Genomic DNA, 27,796 nt, shown 5'->3' on the forward strand with positions numbered 1-27,796 from the left:
TGTAGCCTACGACGTGACATGGGCTTACCAAAGCACGAGGTCTATATAAATTCGACCACCGAAGGAAGTACTTTTTTGAAAAAGCAGTTATTTCAAAATGCACGTGAAAAAGAACAACGATATTTTACAGTTTGTTTTCAATTTAACGCCCCTTTTTACACGTAGAACTTGTTATTTGCACGCGGAAGAATATGACACTCCGCCGTCCTAAATAACCTTGGTGACGAGCAGCGGCTCAGCTTGCGACAATCCTTATTCACTGAACGGCCAAGCAGTTCTGCAGGTCGTTGGCGTCGGTAAAGTTGTCGCGCACGAAATCTCGCACCTTCCTGACCGTCCAGGTGCGAGTCAGGTTTCCTACTCTTAGGTCCATTGAGGGGCAGGCACGGGGCATTAAGTCGCGCTCGGTGTCAAAAAAAGCGATGCCGAAGGGGATCTTGAGGTAGGCCGCCTTCGCCTTGCAAATCTGCAATGCAAAGCAAAGAAGATCGTATGTTACATGGTACGGAGGGTTTAATGTCCCGCAGCGAAACATACGCTCTGCTACGTGATCTAGTTGAATTATCCCAGAATGGAGTTTTTATCAGAGCGTATGTTGTTAAGCGTGCGACCAGTTATCATTTCACTTCCATCTAAATACTGCGCCCGCAGCCTGGATTCCCTCCCGCGACCTTGACATTAGTAGCCGAACGCCAAAGCCATTGAGGTATATCGGCGGTACAAGGAAGTGATTATGATATAAACATGACCTTTCTGTTCTATCGTCCAAAGATATTCTAAGATCGTAATGTGTGCTTATCTGCTGCCGAAGCTTCATCTTGATAATCAATTCTTGCACTAGCCTTGGGGAACCCAGGTTCTGCATTCTACGTCTCGTGTAAAATGCTACCAACAGTGCAGTCCGAATTACAGGTTAGCCTGACATGGTATAATACTAACCAGTACTCCTTCCTCCATTCCTTGGTTGTCCCTTCGAGAGCACGCACGGCGAGTCACCGCATCGAGCCTAAAACAACGTTTAAAATAGTTGTCTTATTGGGGTTTAACGTCGCAAAGCGACGCAGGCTATGAGAGACGCCGCAGTGCAGTGCCCCGGAAATTTCGATCACCTGGGTTTCTTTAACGTGCATCGACATCGCACACCACACGGGCCTCTAGAATTAAGCCTCCATCGAAACGCCACCGCCGCGGTCTAGATCAAACCCGCGTTTAAAATAGGACCAGACGTATTTTCTTACAACCTTAGGGAAAGCGTTTGTACTTATCGAATATTTTTCTTGCTTTGTTTTTACTGTTGTTCCTTCCTATGTAATGCCCGCTCGGGCCTTTAGAGTGTTTGAATAAATGAATAAATATATGCCACACGGGTCCCTTCGCAGACACGCAAAATGCCCTATTTTGAAACGGGATGCTCCAAATCTCTTCACGCTGAACAGAAATCCCCTTATCTATCCTAAAAAATAATACGCCGTATAGTGGTGCTATATGAACCCCTGCACACCGTGCAAGCAGACACCATGGGCTGCTTATGGGCTAGAACTAAGAGTAACCGAAGAACTATGAAGCGAAGATGCATAATTACGAAGTGTCCAGAGTATACGTGGGAGTTTTTCAATTTCTTCACTGACTGGAAAGCCACTGTAAGCTCGTTGCATTTCAAGTGTGCACTAAAGCTGTCAAACAAGGGCACTGCTTCAAAGAGCCTACATCCTCGTAATGCAGTGCCGGCGCCTCAGCGTTAGCTCTAAGGCAACTGCAGCCTCACTGGAAGCCGTATATTCATGCGACTTGAGCTGCACCTTGCGGCAAGAAGATCCACAGCGCCTTCCGAGACAGTTCTCCGCTGAAAAGCCACGACAACTACAGAGAAACTTCTTATATACTGGGCTTCCCTGGTTAAAGGGCCGCACATAGCAGCGAATGGTATGCAAGCAGCTTGATCGGCAGTGCAAGTCCTTACAGACCACAATCCAGAGCTGTTCTCCGGCGCTGCCAATAGCTGCCGACTGCGGAACCGCGGAGCGGGAGTTTGCCTGGGTATACTGCTTGGCAGTGGTATCTCCGCGGGCGCGCCAGGATGATGGCCGAGATTTACTGTCCTTGGCTAGCTGGAAATTCGATCGCATCAGTGGCGTAGCCAGAAATTTTGTTCGGGGGTGGGGCTCATGTTGCAGCGCGGCCTCTTCACAGAACTTGTGGAGGGATTAAAACGCAAGAATAATAACTGCATTCCCATTGACAATGTCGTTGTGTATTAGATAACCTACGCACTGTCGAGACAAGTGAAATATTTTTGTTAATAAAAGAATGTATATTCGTATGTCTTAAAAATCGTGTCAGACTTAACTGTAACAATGCTTCCATGTTCTTGCTTATTTACTCAGTAAAGAAAATATCACACGAAGTCTACAACTATATCATTCCGAAACCAGCAAAGCAGTGCATTCCACTGATATGAGAGACGTAAAGGGTATGAAATGAGCAAGCAGAGGACAAATATTTTAATGAATCTTTGTCGTTCAAGAACCTTTACATTTTTGTACTTTGCAACGGCCACGGAAAAATCTCAATGACGCTGTCCTTCGTTCCAGTGTACTGCACAGCAGCAGCTGTCACCGGTGATGTATTGCGGGTAATTGCACCGAAATTTTAGTCGCAACAGTGAGCACATGAACAAACGAGATGTTCTGCAAAATATGCATTAGAAGTGCGAAGATAAAATGGAGTATTAGAAATACGAAGATACAACTTGACAACTTGAAATTTGGAATAAAACCACGTTGGTGCAAGTAATTTTACAAGGACAAAAAAGACGAGGAAATTGTGAAATTATTTGCTCCAAGGTGGTTTTATTTTAAATTTCAAGGTGCTCAACAAATAGCCCGGCAACATGCCTTACTAAACAACTAGGCAAATGACAAAAAAGTGTCACTGGAAACAAAGTTACTGTATGTATACACAAAACCTGGCAACAAGATATTTAAATACCCGTATGCCTCCAATTACATCATCAACGTATCTAAGCAAAAGTCACTCAATGCGTCAGACAAGGCAAATAAACACCTTGCAAGATCACAGTTAGTAAACTTTACACACGGCAAGACAGGCGATCCAGGCAAGAACAAAAGTATGATAGCCGAAGTCGCGATATGTACTTGTGCCATGCTGCGGTCGGTGACAGTTCGAAGAAATTTCGGGGGGGGTGCGGGGAGGGGGCTGAAGCCCCATAAGCCCCCCCTTGCTACGCCCCTAGATCGCATCACATATTATTCTGAGTGTATGTCACCAGAGACATGGTACATCTTTCTTGACTCCTAACTTAAATTAACACGCGAATCAAATAAAGTACTGCTAAATGTCAGCTGTAACAGAATTTCGCTTAGCAGGCAGTGTCGCGTTATCGTTTGGGCCATGCAAACCGGTTGGTTTATGGGGTTTAACATTCCAAAGCGACTAAGGCTATGAGAGACGCCGTAGTGGAGGGCTGCGGAAATTTCGACCACCTGGGGTTCTTTAACGTGCACTGCCATCGCACAGTACACGGGCCTCAGTTTAGTGAGATCGTGTACATTATGCTGTATTTCGAGCACACGGCAGCACAACCACGTTACGGTCAGACATTTGCGACCCCGTCTGTCTTCTGACATATGGAAATAGGTAATAATTTCTCCCTCTCGCGGTAATGTTCCTATACACGACATATGTTTATTGCGAGCAACGCAAAGCTGAGCACATGGATGACGATGGCGAGCCACTGGCGATCGAAAACACGCGTTTCTCTCGAACTGCCTGCAGTGAGCAGATGGCGGACCATCTCTATATCTCTCGTGCACATCCCTACACATCGAATCAAGCCAGCATGCCTGCATCACGACGCATAAAATGCATATCCAAATATAAAACACAGAAACAGTTGCTATATGCGGCCCCGCACGTCGAAGACACCAACACAAGACCCACCAGCGAAAATATGTGATTGAAAATTGCGATGCCCACTTCGTAACCTGCATAGTACATTACCTACATTCATTATTACAGCGCAACCACAGCACAAAACAAGAGGGGGACACAACAGCGCCGCTGTGTCCCCCTCTTGTTTTGTGCCGTCGTTGCGCTGTAATAATGAATGTAGGTAACCAACTCGCCCAAAATGTTGTATTATGGTACATTACCGTCGGTTATCACGTGAACCAGCTAGAATGCGCGTCAGAAACCTTAGTTCTTTCTGCTAGAGGGAGACAGGACGTAGCAGCGCATAAGACACACGTACTGTACTATTGGTTGTACAGCGTATCTATGACAGAAATGAAAAGCACATCAAATTATCCGTCACTTTTACGCGTGCGGTGCACGTGATCAGAAGACCACCTGGCAGCACGCGCAGCCAGAAGGCGCGTGGTGTCGAGAGTATGAACGCATCCGCACCCTTCAAGCTGGGGAAAAAAATTGTGGTCTAAGCTTCAGTCGCTCCCAGCCCTTAACCTGCAGTGCAAAACCTTACTCTGACGTTCAGCAAGGCAGAAATTTGGGCGAGTTGGTAAGTATTCGTGATTTTGTTCAGCGCTTGTTTGTGTTACTCTTTCGTCTTTCGTCTTTCCCATTCTTGTTGCGCTGTGAACAAAATCATGCTTACTCTGACGTCCCTGCCATTCGAAGTGCCTTCCAATGCCGCTGAGACCTCTCTGACCACCACAGCGTTCAATGCAAATCCCCCACACTGAAGGTCCTTCACCTGCTAAGCGCACAGCAGTTCTGCCTTGCGCCCAAAGTGCACTGTCGGAAATTTATAGCAGGAGCCTTACCTTAGCTTTCAAGACCTTGTCATTCTCGAATACCAACGTACTTTGAGTTTCTAAACTGATGGTGTACGCCGCTTCCATATCAGGGTTGTACTCAAGAGTGTCGTTTTTGGTGGTGCAGATCTGCGTCCGTCATATAAGCATCATTTGGTGAACTGAGAAAATTTCCGATAGCAACGTCAAAATACCCCTGCTAAGACTACATAGAATTAGGGTCAAGGGTGAGAACTCCTTCAGGACAAAGATACTAATACGCACAGCTTTGATACACATCAAGAGGTGCCAGTGTAAGATGCCAGCTCTAGTGGAGTGAAAGCATCCGCAACAAATGCAAAGTATTGTCAGTGGTATGAACGGTCGTACCATTATATTTGGCAGGTGTATTTGCTAGTAATATATAATTGCACTCCCCTCATCCTCGCCTTCTGCGCAGCATCATAAGGAAGAGACAGGAAATGATCTCTAAGAATCTTTAGAGGGCACAGGATTGTCCAGATAAAATTTGTTCAACTATCTTACAAGTAATTGGTTTTTAATTTATTTCTCATTAATGCATATTTTTCTAGGGGCACTCAACGGCTGATAAAAAATGGCGGGTGATTTAGCGTTGTTATGTCAGTTGCTAATGAGGCGCGCTAGCACTTTGTTTTCGGGTTGACTCGCTTTTCTGGGTCAAGCAAGCTTGGAAGAAAGACGGGCGAAATCGTACTTTAGCTCCGCCTTAAAAGTATGACGCAATAAAGTGACGCAATAAAGTCATTGCGCTAATGGCCGTATCTTCGTAAGTAGTCTCTCCCTGCTTAACGCTCACCGATAGCGGGAATTCGTCGCATCAATTCTGGCTAAGCGGGTTAAGCGATTCGACACTTTCCTGCTATAACAAGATTTCTCAACGGTGGAGTCTCTGAGACCCAATTCCTGGCCCCAGGCATCGTCTCGAAACCAATCACAGATTTAACTGCCACCTGCCAAGGTAAAGCGACCGAGAACTGCACAACCTAGTAGTAGTAGTAAAAACATTTATTTATTTTTTTTTTCAAAAGGAAGAGTTAGGGAGTAGGGGGATGGGGATAGATAGATGTGGAGCTACAGTGGTCGGCCTTCCCTAGTCCAGGATCCGGTTGGCCTCCGCCGCTGCCTTAGCCCTCGTCACCAGCATGAGCTGTGTGCTCGGGTCGGAGTCAGCCAGGAGGGCCTCCCACTGCTCTAGACTAGGGCTATTTACCTTTGGTAGTAAAGGGCTTTTTTCGCAGCCCCAGGTGGCGTGGTACGTTGTGGCGTAGCCCCCACACCACACGCACTCTTTCGCGTATCTGTTCGGCCACATTTTGTGATACATGGCTCTGCTTGGGTCTGTTTGTAGTCGTCTGAGCGTGGTGGCCTGCTCTCTGTCGAGGATATCCGCCGGAGCCGAGTACTTCTTGCGCGCTCCCAACAACCTAACTGACAGACATATGGCTTTTGGGCTGGCTGTAAACGTTAGTGCTAGCGACCTAATGAGCTTCGACTGTTAACATGCCTGCCCCGATGATATAAGGGTGTAGATGCATCTACACATGATGCCAGTACATGCACTAGAAGAAACTAGGCATGGGAAAAAGTCATATGTATTAGTTGAGACAAAGAGGAAACTGTCATTAGCAACGTGGAGAAGATAGTTCCAGTAGCAAAGAATTGTGCACTAATCTATTCGGGACGCAAATGAGAAAGGCAGTATCACACCGCAAAGCGACATGCCGCTAGTAAAGAAAGAGGAAGTAAAGCAGGCTTAGAGCAACATAAAGGGGTAAAGCACAGGGCGAGTATCAGGTAACACCAGATCTCTTGAAGGGCTTAGGGAGATTTTGCTGCAAAAAATAGCCACCCGCTACACACAATGGCTTAAGACCTCGAGCGCACATGAAGATTGGAAGACCCTAACATAATCGTAATCCATAAGAAAGGGGACGTCAAGGACTTTAAAAAATTACAGATCAATCGCTCTCTGTTGCCTAAAAATATTTTCAGGGTAATCGCTAATAGAGACAAGGGGGCCTGAGATTTATAAGACCGTAGGCAACGTTAGACTAGAAATGTCGTTAAACAGAAATGTGCATGACCAAATATTTAGGGGAATCCCCCAAGGTGGAGAAGATTTGTAATAAGGTAGTAATTACTCATTGACGTCCACCCGAGCGAAGCTTGCCGTCCCGGTTAGCTCAATTGGTAGAGCGACTGCTCCGGTGTGGCGGTGGTTCCGGGTTCGAACCCCGGACCAGGACGAATTTTTCTTTAACTACGAAGTTTCTGTGAAAGCTGTATAGCTTTCCTTTGTGGCCGTATGGCTGCGCTCGGGTGGACGTCAATGAGTAATTACTACCTTATTACAAATCTTCTCCACCTTGGGGGATTCCCCTAAATATTTGGTCAACACTGTTCCCACTTCGAGTTATAGATCAATTCGCTCTCGCCCTACCATAAGCTTGCCGTCCCGGTTAGCTCAATTGGTAGAGCGACTGCTCCGGTGTGGCGGTGGTTCCGGGTTCGAACCCCGGACCAGGACGAATTTTTCTTTAACTACGAAGTTTCTGTGAAAGCTGTATAGCTTTCCTTTGTGGCCGTATGGCTGCGCTCGGGTGGACGTCAATGAGTAATTACTACCTTATTAGAAATGTGCATAAGATAGCCAACCCATTCATGTCACATTCACAGATTACGAGAAAGCAGCTGACTCTCTGGAAACCTCAGGAGTCATGCAGGCAGTACGGAATCAGGGTGTAGATGAGCCGTATGTAAAATTACTGGAAGGTATCTGGTACCTAAAACGGCTCCACTATAGTTCACCATAAAATTAGCAATAGACTTCTAATAAGTAAGGATGTAGGGCATGGAGACAACGCTATTCACGCCTTTTCAGATGAGGTATTGAGAGGCTAGGGTTGGGAACCGCTGGGAATGCGAATTAATGGAGAATACCATAGTAATTTGCGATTCCCTGAGTACATTGCCTAGCTCGCTCACTCGGGAGATGAACTGCAATGCATGATCAATGCGCAGAAGTTTTTCGCAGAAACCCAGAGTAATGTTCAACATTCACAGAAGGCAACATCACTTTACAATTGGTAAGGAAATATGCCTTCTTTGAGCACGTAGTGGCCGTAGATCCCAATCACGAGAGCCGAATAACTAGAATAAGAAGGGAGTGGAGCGCATTTGGCAGGTTCTGTGATAACATGAATGGTAGCTTGTCATTGCCCTCAACAGGGAAGCATAAAACAGCTATACTCTCCTAAGGGCGAGAGGGCTACTCACCTAAGGGGCAGAAACGTGGAGGATAATGAAAAAGATTCAACATAAATTGAGGACCATGCAGCCAGCTAAGAAATGAAAATTTATAGGTGTAACGTTTACAGGAAACGGGCAGAGTGGATCTGGGAACAAACGTGGATTAACGACATCCTAACGGAAATCAAGAGGAAGAAATAGGCGTAGAGAGATAACTGATGGTCCTTAAGAGTAACGGAATGGATTCAGAGAGAAGGCAAATGTAGCAGCGAATGCAACAAATTTAGGTGGGCGGTTGTGATTAAGAAATTTGCGGGGAGAGGTTGGCCGCAGACTGCTAAGACCAGGTTAATTGAAGAGCTATGAGGAAGGCCTTTGACCTGCAGTGGCCGTAATCCGTCTCATGTTGTTGATGATGATGAGGCCTTTTCAAGAAATCCTTGACCTCGGAGGGAAAGATGAATTCAGGCGTCACCAAATAGAGTTGTTTGTGAAATTAAGCTCACATTTTATCCCGCAAGAAACATTAACCTACGCGAAGGCTGCACGACACCTTTTGTCATAGTTAATATTAAGGCTTTTTCTTAATTCAGTCAGTGAAAGTATGCACGGGGGCATGTACCAACAATGGCCAATTTCGTTAGGTCTTTCATTAAGGTCTTTATGTGCGTAACATTTGTTTTACTGCATCTCCCGTAGGCAAGTTTTCAGCAGATCTGATTTGGGCATGTAATGCGAAGGCAAGATAACCGCTGGTCCTTAAGGGTCACCGAGTGGATTCCAAAAGAAAGCAAACGTAGCAGGGGACGGCAGAAAGTTAGGTGTGCGGATGAGATTAAGAAGTTTGCGGGGATACAGTGGCGGCAACTGACAAAGGACATGGTTAATTGGAGAGAGACATGGGAGAGGCCTTTGCCCTGCAGTGGGTGTAGTCAGGCTGATGATGATGATGATGATGATGATTTGGTTTGGTTTGGTTTCTGGGGTTTAACGTCCCAAAGCTACTCAGGCTATCAGGGACGCCGTAGTGAGGGGCTCCAGAAATTTAGACGTGCACTGATGCCGCACAGTACACGGACCTCTAGAATTTCGCCTCCAACGAAATTCGGCCGCCACGGCTGCGATCGAACCCGAGTCTTTCGGGTGAGCAGCCGAGCGCCATAACCCGTAAGCCATCGTGGCGGCTTTTCAGCGCAACTTTTGACATAGAGAAGTTTAACCACAAGGGACTCACGTCGATGCGGGCGACCGACCCCTGGTCTCTGCATGGCTCGAACAGCTCGTAGTGCTTCGTCAACCACTTTCCATTGTCATAGGTTTGGTACTTCGGTGCGAAGATCCGAATATCACTTGTGAAAGAAATCGCCGTCGACATGCTGATATTGTTTGAAACTGTCATATTCAAGTAAGCCATGGCTTTCATCTGTGCTTTCGGAGAACAAAGAAAGAAAAGAGAGGTCAGAATCATTCCCAAGTTCATCAGGCCTCACCATTTATTTGAATCAAACAATTCACCGCTTCCACCATGTACTGAGCAGTTGCGGTACAATGAGACATGCATTCCTCTACAGCTGAATTTATGTGCGTGTGCGTGTGCGTGTGCGTGTGTGCGCGTGCGCGTGCGCGTGCGCGCGCGCGCGCGCGTGTGTGTGTATGTGCGTGTGCGTGTGCGTGTGCGTGTGCGTGTGCGTGTGCGTGCGCGTGCGCGTGCGCGTGCGCGTGCGCGTGCGCGTGCGTGCGTGCGTGCGTGCGTGTGCGTGTGCGTGTGCGTGTGCGTGTGTGTGTGTGTGTGTGTGTGTGTGTGTGTGTGTGTGTGTGTGTGTGTGTGTGTGTGTGTGTGTGTGTGTGTGTGTGTGTGTGTGTGTGTGTGTGTGTGTGTGTGTGTGTGCAGACCTCAATGAACGATTTGATGAGCACTGGTCTGCTAGCTAGTGTCATAAGCGCAGAGACTGTTGTGTCTGCCTTTATATGTATATACCCCTATGTTTTTCATTTCATGGTGCCTCACATCCAGGCATAACCCTGATGGTTCATAGCGCGTTCCTTCCTCCTGCTATATATAAATAAGGACCTGGTGTGAAAGAGCAAGCACGTTACAGAGAGAAGACCGGTCCTCGTCATGAGGAGTTAATAGTGTGGCGTAACGGAGGAATATCACTTCATACTTATAACCTAATTATCTAGCAAAAACAGCGAACGATATTATGACCAAGGAAGTACAGAGGACCGATGCAGTATGACCAAAGCTAAACAAACAGCCTCATTTCTACCTAAGCTGTATTTACTAAACATTGTACAAACAAGCTCACATTGCTTTCAGTTTGTCTTTCGCTTCTAATACGTGATGTGTATTCACGTGAATGATTTACTGCACTGTAGTAGACCTTCCATCTTAAAACTACAACCTGTGAAAAGAAAGTAACACCGCCACGCTAGGAAATAAATGAACCAGTGTGTTCCACTACTATCCCATGTGAAGCTAGTATGTTGGAAGGCAAACTGTTGCTGGGCATACAGGGGCGCGTCAGGTTTCTTCGGAACCCGTTGGAACGGAAAACGGTTCCACTGAGATCTCGGGCGGCCACGCTCAAAGTTCGTGGGTCGCACTGGACAGAAACACCAAACGCTGGGACTGCATTAGGTCACACAAACTTGCGCTAGGACAAAGCTAGTGGCGCTTGAAAGCACACTTGGTTGCGTTGTGGCCGAACTGTACTGCAATGAAACCACATTGATCTCAGCCAGCTTCGCGAACAAGGCGTGCAGCCACTTCTAAGTACTTGTGCTGAGTTCGTTTCAAAATATCCTCATAAATTAAAACTATTGCTCGTCTGCTAAGTGTAACACGCTAGTTCGGCTCTAATCATGTTCTAAAATCACTTCCTCTTTTTGCATAGGCTGTAGATTAACAAGTGTTCTCTTGCCAGGGAAGCTATTACTAGCCAGGATATTCAGAAATAGGACCTTCACTTATCGCTTTTTGCAAGCTTCCGATGTTTCTAATATTTTTTTCGTGACACTTTATCTAGAAGAACATTCAGATAACATTTTAAATAATTCTAACAGCCGAAATTCTTGTCGAGAAGCGACGCGCCGCTACCTCCTACGCATGGAGGGGGGGGGAGGAGGGGGGTGATTTTCGGCATTTGCTCTGAATACAGACCGTGTCACACTGTGAAGAATCAACGCTGTCCAATTATCTTATGCGAATTCTGGGACGAAAGTGGCTTCCTTTCTGAGGTCACAGTTCATAAAACTATATCCATGGCGGTCTGCATTCTCTAAACCTTGCTAATGCTCTCTATGCAATCGCTGACAACGCACACAGTAACATTTCGAAACCGGCAACCATAATTAGTGGCGAAGCGATTTAGCCGCGATTGCAATTGTGCGAGGCGTATATAATAATGAATGTATTTGCTATTCCTAGAATTTTTGCCATCGTACCCAACAGCATACTAGCCCTCCGGCTTTATACATGTGTTAGGAGTTGAGTTTCTGAGTAGTACTGTTTACTGCTTCTTCATTTATTCATTTTAGTTTCTACGTCTTCATAGAGCGCTTTAGCAACTACGTCATATTGCTTCACGAAGGTTTCTAGGCACAGCCAAACTCCACCTTCAACCTCCATAATAGCTGAAGTGTAACAAATTGCGCCGCACAAAAGGGCTCTCTCATTTATTTTTTCATAAAGCCAAAGAAATCTTTCTTTCATGCAACTAGAATATTCTTAAGAACCTACCCCTAAATTCTTTCCCATCAGTAAAACTAGGGAAAGCGATGTGCCAGCGATGCCAATACCAACCCAAGTTTTAGTCACTATCACCTGGATAAGTTTCCTGCGTGAGATCAATCCCTGAGAGTAACATTGTTGGTTCCGCTTGGGATCTGCCTTCCACAGCAAAATTTTCTGCTTTCTACTTTGACGCCGCTCCAAGAATTACATTTTTCTTATTAATTTTTAAACATTGAACATGTTCCTATGGGCAGCCATGTTCTCAGGATTTACGTAATCTTATAAACAGCTCTGAAAAGTGACAACACAGATTGGTGAAACACCCATTTGCAGATCGTTTTTAGGGCAAAAGCGTCAGCCTATTTAGTATGTATATATATATATATATATATATATATATATATATATATATATATATATATATATATATATATATATATATATATATATATATATATATGTGATATGATCCGGTGTCAGCAACGTACGACTGAAATGGTATCGCTGAATTGGCTCGGTGAATTCAGCATGGAAACTGGATGGATCAAGCAGTTAGCGTCGTTGACGTTTGACTTGTGTGATGCCGCGATGTAGAGCGACGGCCTGAAAATGGTCCTGGGAACGGATAGAAACCACACTGCAATACTTGCAGACGAGCGACAAAGTCATACAGGCACACTCATTGTAGCCGAAAATTGGCGCATGCGTAGCTCTAATAAAGTTGTGGTCCGGAGCCACGTGCATTTCGCTTTATTGATGCACCGGGTGGGGCACTGCTAGCATTCTATTCAAACAATATTCTGTTCTTGATCATCACGGGAAAAAGAATTATCCCCTCCTCCCGATTTTCATCATGGAAAGTCTAATTGGCGGGCGTTGGCAATACAAGAGTAAAGAAGCGGAAAATAAGTGTTTTGGATCAGAAATCTTCACTTGTAAGGATAATAAAAGAAGACACCCAGAAGAATAATAAATGTTATTTTTCAGGATCAATATTTTATCTTCCATCGCCTTCCTGCCCAGGAAATAAATTATTAATCATTCCTAATTCGTGAAAGCCGACTTAAGTTGTCACGTCAAATACGAATGCAATATCTAATGTCGAGAGTGTCGCGGAACTACGGGGTCCTAATGAAAAGATGACCGAACGCCAGCAACTATGAAAAGATTAACACTATCAATTCAGCACTAATTATTCGTAGTGGATAATAAAGCGCAAAAAGACGAGCACATGAGACAAAGACCACACACGATAAGCGCTTCTCATGTGTGGCCCCTTTCCCATGTTCTTAATAATAAAAAGTTGTTATTGAGGAAATGAAATGGCGCAGTATCTGTCTCACATATCTCGGTGGACACCTGAACCGCGCCGTAAGGGAAGGGGGAAGCTGGGAGTGAAAGAGGAAAGAGAGAAAGTGGTGCCGTAGTGGAGGTCTGCGGAATAATTTCGACCACCTGGGGTGGTGGAGAAAATAATTTAATTAAATAGTTTAGGACGTTGTAGCGGTGGTTGGAGCTCTCAGTCCGGTACCCCATTGGCGTAGGCTGCTGTCCGGGCTCTTTCGATGAGTTGCGTTTGAGTCGTTTCGTCGGAGCTGGTCAGAGCTGCCTGCCACCCCTCCTGCGTTGGCTGTTTATTAACAGTGATCGCCTCATTTGGTTGGCAGGCCCATATCATATGGCACAGGTGCATTGAGTGAAATGACTCCGGGTCTCTTGGATGTAGTCTTCCTTGTTTGTTGTAAGTGTTGGTCTGTAGCTATCTGATGTATGTTGTTCCTCCCCTTTGTCTAGTGTCTTAGCCGGTGGAGGGCAGACCCGACCGGATAATCTTAAGCGCTGAAGTATGTCGGTGTAAGTTAATAGTGGGGTAGGAGGTTCCACGGCATCCGTACTGGGTGCCCGGGGGAGAAGTGCTCGGGCTGAGGCATGTGCGCTCACGTTCCCTGGGATGCCCTGATGAACTGGCACCCATATTAAGTCTTTTTGTGTGGGTTGGTAGCCACTGGTGTAGCTATCTTGCAGGATTTTAGATGCTAGCGGAGCGACCCTGCCCCTTAGGTAATTGCGATATCCTCTCTGTGAATCTCTAAGAATGTATATTGAGCTAGTGTGTGTTGCAGCTAGAGCAGTCGCCACTTCTTCCGCAGCCAGTATGTCCTGGCTAGCCAGTACTAGTCCGTCCATTGTTTTTTTTTTTCGGTTCACTGCCGTGACGGCCGTCATTTCCTGCTCTGGACCCGTAGCATCGACAAAGAACACTCCCTCCCTCCAGCCGTAGTACCTTTTCATGGCTTCGGCTCGTGCTTGTCGTCTTGACTGGTGAAAATCGGGGTGCATATTATTGGGTAGTGGAGCTGCCTTCAATTGTCTTCTCCATGAGGCTCGGATGTCGGTTTTGGTGCCTAGCTGTGGGAGGCAGTTCACGTTTAAATCACTCAGGACTTGTCGGCCAGTCCGAGTAGTGGAGAGCCGTACCACCTGCGCCGTGAGGTGTGCCTCTATCAGCTCGTCTATCGTGTTGTGCCCACCCAGTCGCAAGAGCCGGTCCGTCAGTGTCGCAAGAGAGGGGCCCAGTGCATTCTTTTAGGCTGTTCTGATTATGACATCGAGCCTTTTAATGTCACACTTCTTCAGGAGGGGGTAGGGCGCTCCGTAGACGACGCGGCTTACGAAGAAAGCCTGCACCAGTCGCAGAGTATCTTCTTCTTGCATCCCTGATTTCCGCGTCGTTATTCTGGCTATCACCCTGGCGACTTGCTCACTCCCGAGCCGTAGTTTCTGGAGGGTGAAGATGTTGTTGCCGTTGTTATTTATGTACGGACACAGTATCTTGAGGGTTTGAACTTCCCTGATCGGTGAGGTTTCAACGCGGACGTCGATGGTGTCCTGATTCTTGCGTTGACGGAATACTATGACTATGAAGGAAGATATGGCGATCTTCAACGTGCACTTACATCGCACAGCACACGGGCGCCTTTTACGTTCCGCCTCCATCGAAGCGCGGCGGCCGCGGTTGGGTTCGAACCCGGGTACTCAACCTTGTTAGATGAGCGCCTTAACCTCTGAGCCACCGCGGCGGTCTCGCGTGCTCTTCTTTTTGTGCTTTGGTATCCATTATGAATCTAAACCAACACTTACTCCCAACTTTTTGCCCGCCTTCACTAATATTGAACGCACCAACATATTTCATTCCTCACTGTGAATGAAATGTATGGTGAACCTGTAATTGTACCATTCCTAGCAACGAGAAATATTCATGGCCGCTCAAAATGCACATGCTCTCATAGACGATGTAAAATTCAGCTGCATGCTGAAACAAAGACATCAGAGAAAAAACACTTACTTGGTGAGTAGGATGGCCTCATGATTACCTGGCTTTTCAAACCTGACGCCGATAACAGTGTAACATGGCCGCTGAGCCGTTTCCTTGGTCCGCATTATAGAGTATATTTTCTGCGGTAGGAGAAATGCTGTTTTTATATAGGTGTTCATAAAGCTTTTTATGATTTGTGTAATAGAGAGAAAAAAAGCGAAATGCTAAATTTATTCCTCATTATATGGCGCCAGCATCTGCGTTGAAGTCATCAATGTTGGATTATCGCATCTCTTAACAAGGAATTTAGGCGAGCTGAAATGCGACTGTTTAATGTTCTTGCAGCAATGTTCAGCTATCGGTTTCGCCTTATCTCTCATCACGAATTTTGTAGGGAAAGCTACATTGGCGGTGCACCGAGGAAGCACACAGACCGACCTTGAGCCGTTGCGTAGCAACCGCAGCATCTGGCAGACGACGCGCGTTCGCGGCGCCATCTGGCATGACGTCAAACCCCGCGCCTCGCCGCGGAGCCGCCGCCATCGTTTGGTATGACGTCACACCGCTTGCCTCGTCGTAGCGCTCGCCTCTACTCGCTTCGCTAGCTGTGTCGCATGCCTGATAACTTGTCGGAGGATTGAAAAGTAACGGTTGGCGATGGTATGTTTGATGTATAGCAGGTGTAGCACCTCAAGGCGGCACACTGAATATGAATGATACCATGCATAGTGGAGGGCTAAGACTTTCTGCCACTTGAGAGTTTTCCGTTTTGACTTTTTTATCGAAAAAACAGATTTTTCTGTAGTATTGAGCAGTCCCCTGTCGTGACGACTCAGCAGACTCCTGCTGTAACGACTGAGTAGCTCGTAACGACAGAGTCAGTACTGTCGCAACAACAAACTACTTCGCAATAGTACCGTAAAATTTGTCGTAACTACAGGACGACAAAACTTTCTCTTGTAGTTTCGGACCAGCTCTGTCGTATTTTTCTACAGGAGTTCACTGCAATCGGACATCATACGCGCGCCTTGCAGTTTACCTTCATCGAGAATCGGCCCACACATGCGAAAAGCAACAAGCGTGGAGAACAGCTTCCTCCGCGATAGCGTAAGAAGCATGTTCTGCTGAGAACCCGGCGTCGGCAGTCTTCCAGCTTCATTCGCGAAAATCATAGAAGCTTGAAATGAAAGAAAGAAACCAGCCGGCAGTGGTGCTCGAAGCGAAGACCTCTGCGCGCCAGGCGGGTACGCAACCCATAGGCCACGAAGGGTCGTTGGTTAGAGCGTATGAAAAAGGCACCTAGTGAATGCGTTGTGGTCTCTGTGACTTAGCAGCGTGTGTTTGAGTTCTCTACTGATGTGTACGAAATAAAAAACTAACAGAACATATATAAATATGCCAGTTAGGCGTCACAAACTGGCATAATGAAAAGGAGGTGTTATGGTGCTTCATTTTACTATAACAAATGGTGTATGTGCATGCGTATGTAGTGGCGTAGTATGTACTGCATTGTAACCTAGACATTAACTGGTCAGCGGTAATTGATAATTGTGTTTGGTGATTGGTTATCGATTAAGTGATCGGTGACTGCAATTGTCATCGGTGACTGTGAGCGGTAATAGTATTGTGGATTGGTAATCGGTGAGAAATGTGAAAGAAACAGAACAACAGGCAGAACAGGCAGAACAGTGGAGACAACGGGCAATGGCAGTGGAAAAAATTTACTCTATTGCCACCGGTATTCGCCGCTATGACGTTTCACATGGCTTCACATGCCTGCTACTTCTAAAATCTTGTCTTTCGTACGACTTGCAGGGAAACCTATAATCAACCGTGCCGACAGGCACTCCTCGCGCTCGCGGTAAAAAAAAAAAAAATCATTACGCGATTTCACACATCCGCGCGCAATTCCTTACCTGAAGAAATTTGAGGCACGCAATGATCCTGCTCTCTTCGGTGTTCCCGTAAATGTCGACGATTTTGTAATGAGAAACACCACGGTTCCAGAGGTCGACCAGGGCGTGCTCGAAGGACTGGCTGTAGGCTTTCGCATCAATTTCGGGAGAACTGAAAATAAGGTTAAACGGCATCTATAGCAAGGTGGTAAGGGAGAGTACCCAGATGGTGCTTACAATGCCAAGGACGAATTTCAAGAGATGGAAGAGGCTTGAAACGTTCCCGCTGATCGTCGTCTTCTATTTAGCGAAAATCCATGTTTTAGCCCTGATTGGAATGTAGTAAACACTTCCTTCAGTTTTTTTTTTTCCTGAATCGAGCCTGTTGCCGTGGCATAAGCTCCATGCAACTTGCCTCAGTCTTTGTCGTTTATGGCTGTAGTCTTTCTTTTCATCTTACCAGGCTAGGAGGACCAGGTACTACAATGTCATAGAACCGTGCTTGTTGCACTGCATCCCAGCTGATGTTACGCCTGACAAATTACTCCCATTTTTTAATAAACGGTTGAAGACTGCGCACATCAATTCATTACCAACCAATTCAGAGAAAGACGGACATGTACCTAGTACACGGAACACTTATAATGCGTGAATTCTAATACATTTTTGAGGACATCCATGAAACCCGAACCTATACAATTACATTTTATGTGCGAAACTCTACTCGACATATCCTAACGAAGAATATAGAGGTGCAAAGCGGTGTGGAACGTGGGGCGTTACTGTTACCGAAAACAATGTCCACTTGAGTATTCACATTAAAACGGCCGCGAAGACATTGAAGCTATATATGTGAGCCCGAAAGCGAAACACGAACCACATTCCGGTGCGCTTATTGGTCAATATGTCGTATAGGCGATCCTTTCCTTCTTAAATTGGAAAAGGAAAGAAATGTTGAAATACTGAAGCTGCTGGCCGCCAACGCGCACCCAAGGTGACCGGCGCCTCATTTCTACCGTATCTACGGCGACACCGGGAGAAGCGCATCTCCGTGAGGTTTTCCCACTGCTGTTCCCAGTCTGGCGCTCTTTTCAGCGAGCTGAAAATGGCGTCCTCTAGATCAATTTTCTTGTTCCTCTGGGCGCAAGACTACACCCCATTTGCAGGCTGCCTAGAATTTTCGCCCATGTTTGGAATGCATGACCAGCTGTACCATTGAAAGAGTGAGAGAATTTTTGGTTTCAAAACGAGGCCTCCGAACTCCGCTGCACACTCAGTGACGGCGCACAAGGCTCCGTTACAATCTGGTATCGGTTTTATCAGAGACTCTTTAGCGCAGGTAGCCTACAAAAAGATGCGCGGGAATTCTTGCGAGGTAAGAGAGGCTGCAACTACCGTTGTGTCTGATGGCCCCAAGGCAGCGAAAATGAATATCTTTTTCAAAGACTTCATTTAAACCGTTCCTTCTTCTTTTTCTAAGTTTGTAATCAGGTTTTGGCTTCAGCCTGGCTTGGATTCGTATAAGTTTCAACCACGTGTTGCGGCGAGTGCGAGTTTAAAAATCGGGATAGACCCATACGCGAGTATACGCCACACAAAGATGATGCCAATAGCGAGTGACTAGGCGTGCGCCTTATACTCACTCTTTGTCGAAGGATACGCCGATGCCAGTGGCTGTCAGCACGGTCGACAATCCCATGAAATGCCTCAGCCCGGCGCTGTATCTTTGACCCAGCTTGTTCTGGCCATCGCGGGACAGGGAATCGAAGCAGAGCAGGTCACATAGGCCATCCGTTGGGACCACACTTGTGCTACCGAACACGTTGGAGACTGTGCAGAGCAGGGTGTAGGGAGGTGTGGGAGGGGAGCCTGCGGAGACAGGAAAGGCGGCATGCAAATGTTTAGAAGCATACATGAAATGGCTCATATCGTTAATGCACTGCGGTTAAGGCCGCAACATCAAACATACAGAACAGGAACCAAGGGGAAATGATAAAACGCGTTCTCTTGGTAATAATTGGATACTTTCTAATTAACTGATTCCAATAGCAATCTTTTGAATCACGTGTGCCTCAGTGTCGTGAAGGCTTATAGAGCACAGCGTAGAAGAGAGGTATGTGCAACGCAGCCTTCTGGGATTAAGACAGCACTTGCACCATACTATAAGAAACTTATTAATCACGGCACATTGCAGATATCGCTTACACATGTACCACTTCCTAAGCGCCACCCGACTGCATTTGAAAACCTTAAGTAAAATGTCTGCCATCGTGGGAGGTGTGTCTGATACTTTCATATATTACTCCATCGCTGGTTACATATTCCAAGACGTAGAAACTAAGCCAGGGAAGGAAAACAAACGAGCCACAAGAGCAAGAAGTGGTGAACTTGAGGAGAAGCAGTTTACGCAAAAAGGCACCGTAATATGGGAGAAAAAAATGATTATTTTAGACCACGGAATACTAGCAAGTCCGCGCTGGGAACGAATGCATAGCAACAGCTGGTTTTGGCTGAACATCAGAGGAAGAGAACTAGAGGATTCTAACGCAACGGCGAAGGTACGCTGAGTGACTTGGACAAGAAAATGCATTCTGGCGAAAATCCAATGCAGATGTTTCACATTCCGCTCCTGTTCCTGCTGCCAGCGCAGAACGACGCATCGTGAACTCGGATTGAAGGCAAAGTGAAGCCAAGATGGCGGCAGAGCGGGTACAAAACTGGCAGAACACTGATGACAAAAGAAAAGGTGTAAGAAGTGTTCGCGCTATCTTCATGTTATCGTGAATTGTATTGCGTGTAACGCCTGTAAATTTCTGAAGCGAAAAGCTTTAAACTGCAAGAATTCATAGCAAAAATATCCGGGAAATTTCGAGGCAGATGTGAAATGCTCATTTTGTTTAATCCCACTTCGCAAACTCAAAACCCTCGGTAAAAAAATGAAAGGCGGCTATTATAATTCTATGCTATGCAGGGCTCAGTAGGTGCAGTTCGACCTTTATTTCAAGGCTGACCCATGTTTAGCACTGTGCCACAAAGGGACTGAATACTGTGTCTCATGAAGCGACATTGGAATATCCTTCACCCATTGTGGACACCCCGCAAGGAAGTGCAACGCAGACGAAAGAAAATTGGCACTCGCTTAACTCTCACTTTCACTCCATGGCAGCCGACTATCAGCAACAGGAAGCCCCATCACAGGATGCCAGGCACTACTTATAATACTGCTACCCAAGCGTCTCAGCATCCAACCGAATGAATTGCACGTGCAGTAGGACGAGCCGACGCGTTTGCCGCGAAAACTTAACCAAGCGGATTGATAAGCAAGCATGTAGGCATCAATAAAACAGCATTCGTTAGCACATTCTTGCTTCAGCTATTTGCTGCTTTTGAATGCCGCTTAAGCGACCTTTGCCAACTGTTTTGCGAGTCCCGAGAAGCCAGCGTTTCGGTGCTCTTCGTCAAAGGACGCGGTGACCAGTGGCAATGGCAAAGGGAGAGGCTGTCATCGGTGTGGTAAGAAGGAAGAGGGGTCGTTGAGGAAGAGAAGTCACTGAAATTCGGTGTTCGCTAAGGCAAAAAAAGAGCAAGCGGACTCGGGAAAGGGCAGTCAGAATACGAAAGCATCCACTACATCTATGTTCACAACCTTAGAATCCGTAAGGCGGTTGGGCACTTGAGACCATTGAAACAAGCTGACCTCGGGCCGCTACAGAACCAGAAACTTCGTTGTCAACAATATAATTCCACAGATACTCTGTTATAGCGGGGCGCATCTTTGGCATACCCTGGTTGAATCCTAATAACCATAAACTAGACCATCAAAAAAAGACAACTTCGTATACTATCGTTTGGTAGCCTGTGAGTAGTATGCAGAAGCGTACAACTGCCGGACGGCATTTAATTGTGATCTTTTTTTGGTTAACTTCACGTAAACTCTAAAACTGCATGAGGCCGTGAAAAATATTAAGCAAATTCTAAACTTTTTACAGCATCGTCTATTGGAATCTCATTTTAAGAGCATTTGTTTCTCTGTGCGCACTGAGAGAATTGCTAATCCTATCATCCCATGTTTCAAGCCGGTCATTGCTTAGCCAGGATTCATTCCAAAGTGCTGAATAATTCAAAGCACTCATTTACGTGTATTCTTCACGACTTTTCTTTGTTACTGGTCACTTTAAGGATGGCACACTGTACTGAGAGAGCGCCAGTGTTTCGACGACACTCATATGAGTTACGCACAGCACGTTTCACCAAGAAAATACATCCGGTCTATTTCAAAACGAAAAAAAAAACGGAATAAAACAATTTCAGAACGGAATAAAAGAATGAGAAGCATTGGCTCAAAAATTTGGGGGTAATGATCGGGATGGGTAGATGCACTATAATTTACATATTCAAGCTCTGCAAGAACTCACTCTTCGGAGGCTCTGTGGTAGTGGTTGTGGACGTGCTCTTCGTGGTGTTTGTGGACGTGCTCTTAGTGGTCGTCGTTGTGGTGGTGCTCGTAGTTGTCGTTACAATAGTGGTGGTGGTTGTCGAGGTGATCGGGATTGTCTCGAGAGGTGTTGTTGTCGCCGCAGTCGTAGTGGTTAATACCGAGGTGGCAGTGGTAACAGTGACTGCGGTCTCAGCACCCGGTGTAAAGGGCGGCGGTGGTGCGGCTCCGGGTTTGTATGTAGCTTCAAGAGTAGTCTTCAGAATTTCTTCCTCGTCTAAGGACAAATATTCAATAAAAGCGGGCACTTCAAAGCGAGAACATTGAAACGCTGATAACATGGCAATCGGAACTCCATCGCAATATCATCAAAGCCAGAGTTTCGAAGAGGATGGTCATGTCCTTGAAAGCTACCGATTTTAATCACTTGTTAATACTTTGCTGTGCATTCACAAAGGTATACAGAGGCACGTTAACAGGGAAGTTCAAAGGTGTATTGGGTTTAGGTTCGCACAAACTATGGGAGGCAAATGATGCAATTCCTAGTTCCTAACACATTTAATGCAAATGAATGGTGGTGTGGCAATGCCGGCTGTAAAAGAAGTGTTTTTATGAAAACTTTTCTCAGTCGTATGGATGCTGACAGTTTTTTTTCTCTTAACTATTGTTTTGTGTACATGCTTGTACATCCTCGCTGTGTCTCCTCACAAACAGAAAATTCTACCTCCCTATTTCTATTATCTCATAGTGAACATCTTATTTTTTACTCATGTCTGTTTCCTAGAACTATTTAGTAGTGTTGTATTCTAGATGTCTGATTATGATTTCATTTATTGTTCTTCTTTCCTGTTATATTGTGTCATGTTCAATTTGATTTAATTCGTAAAAAAACCCTTACATGTTTCATCTCTTTTTCGTTCGAAATTGCAGTGCTTAGCCAAATTGACCCTGTGCTTTATTATGTCCGAATTCTGTATGCCCTGCTGCCTTGTAATAGGCCCCGGGCCTAGTCAAGCTACTCTGAAGTAGCTTTTTGCCTAGGGGCCTTTTTCTCTTTTAGAGAAATAAAGAATGTGTGTGTATGTGTATGTATTGGGGTTTAACTTCCCAAAGCAACTCAGGCTATGAAGGACGCCGTAGTGAAGGGCTCCAGAAGTGTCAACCAATGGAAGTCCTTTAACGTGCACTGACATCGCACAGTGCACGGGCCTCTAGAATTTCCCCTTCATCGAAATTCGCCCGCCGCGGCCGGGATCGAACCCGAGTCTTTCGGGTCAGCGGCCGAGCGCCGTAACCACTGAGCCACCGCGGCGGGGCGGGATGTTCAAAGGCGTTAAACATTACTCGCCATTTAAAAAATGACTAAATGTAAATTTGCAACTTTTCCTCTTTATTCTCATCAAGCTAAAAAAACGGCATCGGAAGAGATGGTATGCCTGAGTTGCCTTTTGAATAATACACTGTAGGCGTGAGAAATGAAGGCAGCGGACGGCTATCTCACCCAGCCACAGTAGACCGATGACAAGCATCAGGGAGATAAGCAAGCCCAAAACGACAAAGACGCAGCCGGCCATCCAGCACCACCAGACTAACCAGCCGTCCCTGCGAATGGAATGGTTGAAGCGACCTACATTCCGAAAAAAAAAACAGTGGAATATGCTCTCACAAATGCAGCCGAAGACCGCTGAGCTGACAAGAACTGTTTCGAAAATTCTGGCTTGAAATCATACGCAACAACTTTGTCCAGGTGATGACATTACATTTCCTGACATTTCTACGAAATAGCGCGTGATTTGTTCCGACATTTATTGCCACCGAGGAAAAAGAAACCAATGGCACGGGTCGGAACGAGAGAGCACAAAAAAAAACTGCGCTTCTAACAGTGTTTAGAAATAAATGGCGGTGGCTGAATTTGGTTAAGCCGGGAAATCGCGAAAGCAATACCCATGGCTACGCCCTCGCTCACATGATAGTCGTGCTGTTGTGGTGCTTGTGTGAAACTTGTTGTATACCTTGGTGCTGCTGTGGTGATCACTTGGCTAATCTATGTAGCTCGCACGTTCTCGCCGAGTCGCATACTGGGCACGTCGCTTAGCGAGTCTTGTTTCGCGCTCTTCCTCGGTCTCTGTAGCTCGCCGCTCTCTTTTACGCTCATTACGACGAGCCTCCCTAGTGGTAGGCGGCATGGCCGCGAAGCAATGTTAAGCCGTTGGTGATTGGCACAGCTACTGCTTTCTAGCGACGTGAGTCGAGCCTAAATCTCTTCAGCGTAACGCCACAATCGCGCTCCTAGCGGAGAGCGCAGGAGTTAGGCGCCCGTGGTCGTGGCCGCCGCGATCTGCTCCGGCGGCGGCGCGCGCCGTTGCTCAAAAGCGCGCTTCGATCGCGGAGGCCACGCCGTGGTGGCACCGTCGCGGCTTGCGACGGCGCAAGTCGGTCGCCCTTCTCTTCGGCGTGACGTCACAAAGCACCTGTTGCGCTCCTAGCGGAGAGCGCAGGCGTTATGCGCCGGTGGTGGTGGCACCGCCGCGCCACGGCAAAGGCTGAAAGTGCAAGTAGTAAAGTTTTCGCTTTAAAAAACATCATTTTCCTACTTACTGGACCATGAATGACGCTGTAATGAAAAAGTAAATTAAGCAATCGTTCGAATACAGAAAAAAAAAACGCTACGCTTTTAGGTTTGTCGCCTATCGCTGAATTTTCTCAAACTTTAAGACGCTAATCTAGAAACTGAGAACGTTTCACAGCCAAAGTTTTTCCTCAAAGACCATTACACATAGCATTGACTTCGTTTTAAAGCGATGTAATAGCTTTAAGCCTCTCGTTCCACAGGAAACCCGGCGTTATCCCGTTGACATGTGTTGTGATGCGAAGCTCTGCGTCCGCCCCTGTGCCGGGAAACAGTGCTACAACAAGGCCAGGCTGGCGGGCTAATTTTGCTGGCGTAGAAGAGCGGTGTTAGGGGTATCGTTTGGTTAGTTTAAGCTTAGTGTAGTACTGATTATTGCAGTGCGCTCTAGACGCGATAATTAGTGAAGCACTAAAAAATAATTAGTAGGATGAAAGTGAATTAGCAGCTAGTGCGTGTGCCACCGAACGTGTGGTTTAGTGATGTGCTAATTATTATGTGTAGTGGATTAGAGTCGACGTTATTAGTGGGGTACTAATCTGAGTAATTAAGAGGAAGAAATTTAATCAGAGAGAAGTGTGTGTGGGATAAGTGTTGAGCTATGAAATGAAATGGAGATTGTGGGAAATGGAGACATTAATTAAAGTAATTAAGTGTAGCCACGTGCACATCGACACCACGTGACTTCATGTGTGACTTCGGTTTGTTATGGCCTGAGAGGTCCATGAACATGCACGTGAAGCATCGCAGGAGCAAGTTTCGCCACACCGGTGGCGATCCCGCGCTGTTGTCACTTGCTTCGTAAAGTGCCATGACGTCACACACGACTACCGGAAGCTGCGCAGTGGACTTAGTGACGTGTGCAATGCTTCCGGTGGCTCCCAAACACATGGTGTGCGGTGCACGAGTGTTGCCTTATCGTCTGAATCGTGTGTAGGAGTGTCGAGTGTTCGGCCCTTATCGGTGTTTCCCAATCTATGTCGTCCAGTTCGTGAATTGCTTCTTTTACTCTTTGTTTCCAAGCACTCTCTGGAATGCCAGTGTGATTTCTAACAGAAACCAAAGAGTAAATATAACACGAAAATGCTCTGAGGGCGGGCTGACTTACCATCTTCCTCATGTGAGTTCCCTGCCTTTCCGTCCTTTTCTCTCTCTCTCTCTCTCATGTGAGTCTTGCTCACATTGGTGTGCATCTGAAATATGCGAACGATCATTTTTCCCGTGTTGACATCAACATTGTTCTATGTTAAATAGAATTCAGCGCAAAAAAAACGGACAAGGGACAAAGTAAGGGACACAGAGACGTTCACGAGCGCTAACTACCAACTCTTTATTCATGCTGAAGTAGAGGGGATATATAGGAAGGGAATAGGAATGGAATAGGAAGGGAAGGGAATCCCTCACATGAGAGGGGGATGCAGTACACCACTAGGGCTTGATACGTTGGCCAAAGTGGCCACTTTATTATTGACCGGCTACGGGAGCATTCAAAAAACATTGAAAATAACGACACTGAAGTGAATCTTATGCGGCACCTTGCTTCGTGTAAATGTAGGGCGGGATTAGAGAAGACCACGATTCTTGGCAAGAGCGGCAAGGCTCGTTTTAGAATCTTATTATATCAGAAAGCTGTCCGAACGTTGTGTCAGTGACACGTCTGTACTCATATACTCAGCTGAATGTGCTTTTTAGATTCGTTTTTGATTAACTTCTTTGCTTGACGGATGTGCATTATCTGTACCTCTTTACGCGCATGTTCACCATTCCCTTCCTATATATCCCCTCTACTTCAGCATGAATAAGCAGTTGGCAGTTAGCGCTCGTGAACGTCTCTGTGTCTTTTACTTCGTCCCTTGTCCGTTTTTTTGCGCTGAATTCTATTTAACATGCACCACCGACTAGCCCGGCAGCTTGCTCTCCTGAATTGTTCTATGCTTCACGAAAAATTAACTACCGCCAAAGATAAAAGTAATCATATTCTTCGGAAGCGATATTTTTAGTGCTTTCTGCAAACCGTTACCCAGTGGTGCATAAGATACGGTAGTGTACGATAGTCTCACGGCGCGAGGCAAGCGATCGGAAACCAGCTACATGGCACGAGCATTTATGTTTAAAGACGCGGGTTCGATCCCGGCCGCGGCGGCTAGAATTTCTTTCGAGGAGAAATTCTAGAGGCCCGTGTACTGTGCGATGTCAGTGCACGTTAAAGAACCCCGGGTGGTCGAAATTTCCGGAGCCCTCCACTACGGCGTCTCTCATAGCCTTAGTCGCTTTGGGACGTTAAACCCCATAAACCAAACCAAACCATTTATGTTTACCGAACAAGGCGTCGCGGACCCATTTCCAAGCATTTTACCGCGCACAAGCCGACAAAGATTCCAGGGGTATATTGGTGCACATCAAATCGGCAATCGGTGTTAGGAAGCCCTTTAGGTCGATCACCACACCTACAACAATGCGGGCGCGTCCTCAATCAGGAGGCAGTTGTGCGATCTCTCATCGAATGCTTTGGCCTGACGTGTGGTAATATTTCACCGTTGCAACTTAAAATTTCGATTCAAACAAAAGAAAACAGTTTTACTTACCACCCTTATCTGAAATTTCAGCAAAAATATCATTAGGTTCATTGCGTTTTTCAAGTCAGTTAAAAAATTATTGCTGCATTCAGATTTTCTTGCAAAATTTGTCCTGCAGTACTAACGGCTCGGAACGCACAACAGGGCCTTCAGAACTAACATCCACACTATTTAATAGTCAGAATAATATTGAAGGTAATTAGGATTAAAGTAATTAGGATTAAAGTCAACAGGGAATGCTCTGGTAATTTTAGAGTTACTGAGCATAACAAACTGCGTGGTAAGTCACAGAATGAATCGAAGAGCATGGTTGAGCCCATAAAACGCTAGAAACAATGCGGTCAAAAAAATATAATAATAGAAATTTATGTTCAGACCGAGAATGAACCAAACAATTACGACCAACATTGAGGTTTTTGGAAGCCGGAATATAGTATATCAGGGCCAGGTGGTGACAGCATATACCCAGAACTAGGCGCTGAAATTAAGAATATGAACGAGGTGAAATGCATTTGACAGGAACTCCCCAGTCGAGTACAGCAGCTTACCAGTAGCCCTTTAAGAAGAAATTACCCAACACTAGTACTTTGCAACAAGGCACCATCGGGACCGAAGCACTAACTAAAGGAAAGGTTTTAAATTAGGGTAAGGATAGCTCCAAGTGTAAGGAAGAAGAAATTATCTCTTCAACAATTAACGACAGGTAGACAGCACGGTGGGTCACAGAAAAAAGCGTGAACTATTGGTATTCTGGAAGAAATAAATACAAAAGCGGCCACGGTCCAAAATGTTATGCGAAGAGCAGTTAATCTATTATCGCTACCGGTAGCGGAGGGGACCATACTCGTAATTGTCCGTACTCTAAAAGACCCTACACTCACCCATTTCCGTGCATGGACTGCCTCTTGGGGGGTCCTGAAACCTTCTCGGCGGAGTATAGCCGTGATGGTTGGTTGGTTGGCCTCAAGTAGAATGGCACATACCCACTACGGGGGAGTGGCCAAGACACAGGCGGTGAACTGTTGGAATGATTAGCAGTTTCAGAGAAAAAGGAGTATTGTTGTTGTTGTTGTTGTTGTCCTCTAGATATTAATAGGGTTGTTGTTGTTGCCTTGGTGGCATGGCACATACCCACGGCGGGGGATT

At 46.1% G+C, this 27,796-nt stretch overlaps 2 protein-coding genes across 2 annotated transcripts; both read right to left on the reverse strand.

Moving 5' to 3' along the window:
- Nucleotides 1-210: 210 nt before the first annotated feature.
- On the reverse strand, nucleotides 211-9,438 carry LOC149347833 (uncharacterized). The gene is made up of 3 exons (XM_089541641.1): nucleotides 9,298-9,438; nucleotides 4,803-4,922; nucleotides 211-466 (listed from the first exon to the last, which is right to left on the reverse strand). The coding sequence occupies exons 1-3, from the start codon at nucleotides 9,436-9,438 to the stop codon at nucleotides 257-259; spliced, it is 471 nt and encodes a 156-aa protein (XP_089397767.1). The 3' UTR covers nucleotides 211-256.
- A 5,459-nt stretch (nucleotides 9,439-14,897) lies between these two features.
- On the reverse strand, nucleotides 14,898-27,535 carry LOC149347834 (uncharacterized). Its single transcript, XM_089541643.1, has 5 exons — nucleotides 27,532-27,535; nucleotides 21,426-21,722; nucleotides 18,654-18,879; nucleotides 17,032-17,182; nucleotides 14,898-15,255 (listed from the first exon to the last, which is right to left on the reverse strand). The coding sequence occupies exons 1-5, from the start codon at nucleotides 27,533-27,535 to the stop codon at nucleotides 15,142-15,144; spliced, it is 792 nt and encodes a 263-aa protein (XP_089397769.1). The 3' UTR covers nucleotides 14,898-15,141.
- Between the last annotated feature and the right edge of the window lie 261 nt (nucleotides 27,536-27,796).

The sequence above is a fragment of the Amblyomma mixtum genome, chromosome 4 (genome assembly GCF_055824585.1).
Source record: "Amblyomma mixtum isolate Tamu chromosome 4, ASM5582458v1, whole genome shotgun sequence".
Classification (NCBI taxonomy): domain Eukaryota; kingdom Metazoa; phylum Arthropoda; class Arachnida; order Ixodida; family Ixodidae; genus Amblyomma; species Amblyomma mixtum.

What these genes read in the sequence shown, in the direction of transcription:
- LOC149347834 (XM_089541643.1), bottom strand. An exon ending in GGCGTATCCTTCGACAAAGA is followed by an intron (nt 17,183 to 18,653) that starts GTGAGTATAAGG and finishes CCTTATTTTCAG; the next exon opens with TTCTCCCGAAATTGATGCGA. An exon ending in CGTGCCTCAAATTTCTTCAG is followed by an intron (nt 15,256 to 17,031) that starts GTAAGGAATTGC and finishes CTCCTACCGCAG; the next exon opens with AAAATATACTCTATAATGCG.
- LOC149347833 (XM_089541641.1), bottom strand. Translation starts at nt 9,438, where the DNA reads ATGTCGACGGCGATTTCTTTCACAAGTGATATTCGGATCTTCGCACCG. An exon ending in GGTCGGTCGCCCGCATCGAC is followed by an intron (nt 4,923 to 9,297) that starts GTGAGTCCCTTG and finishes TGACGGACGCAG; the next exon opens with ATCTGCACCACCAAAAACGA. An exon ending in ACAAGGTCTTGAAAGCTAAG is followed by an intron (nt 467 to 4,802) that starts GTAAGGCTCCTG and finishes TTTGCATTGCAG; the next exon opens with ATTTGCAAGGCGAAGGCGGC.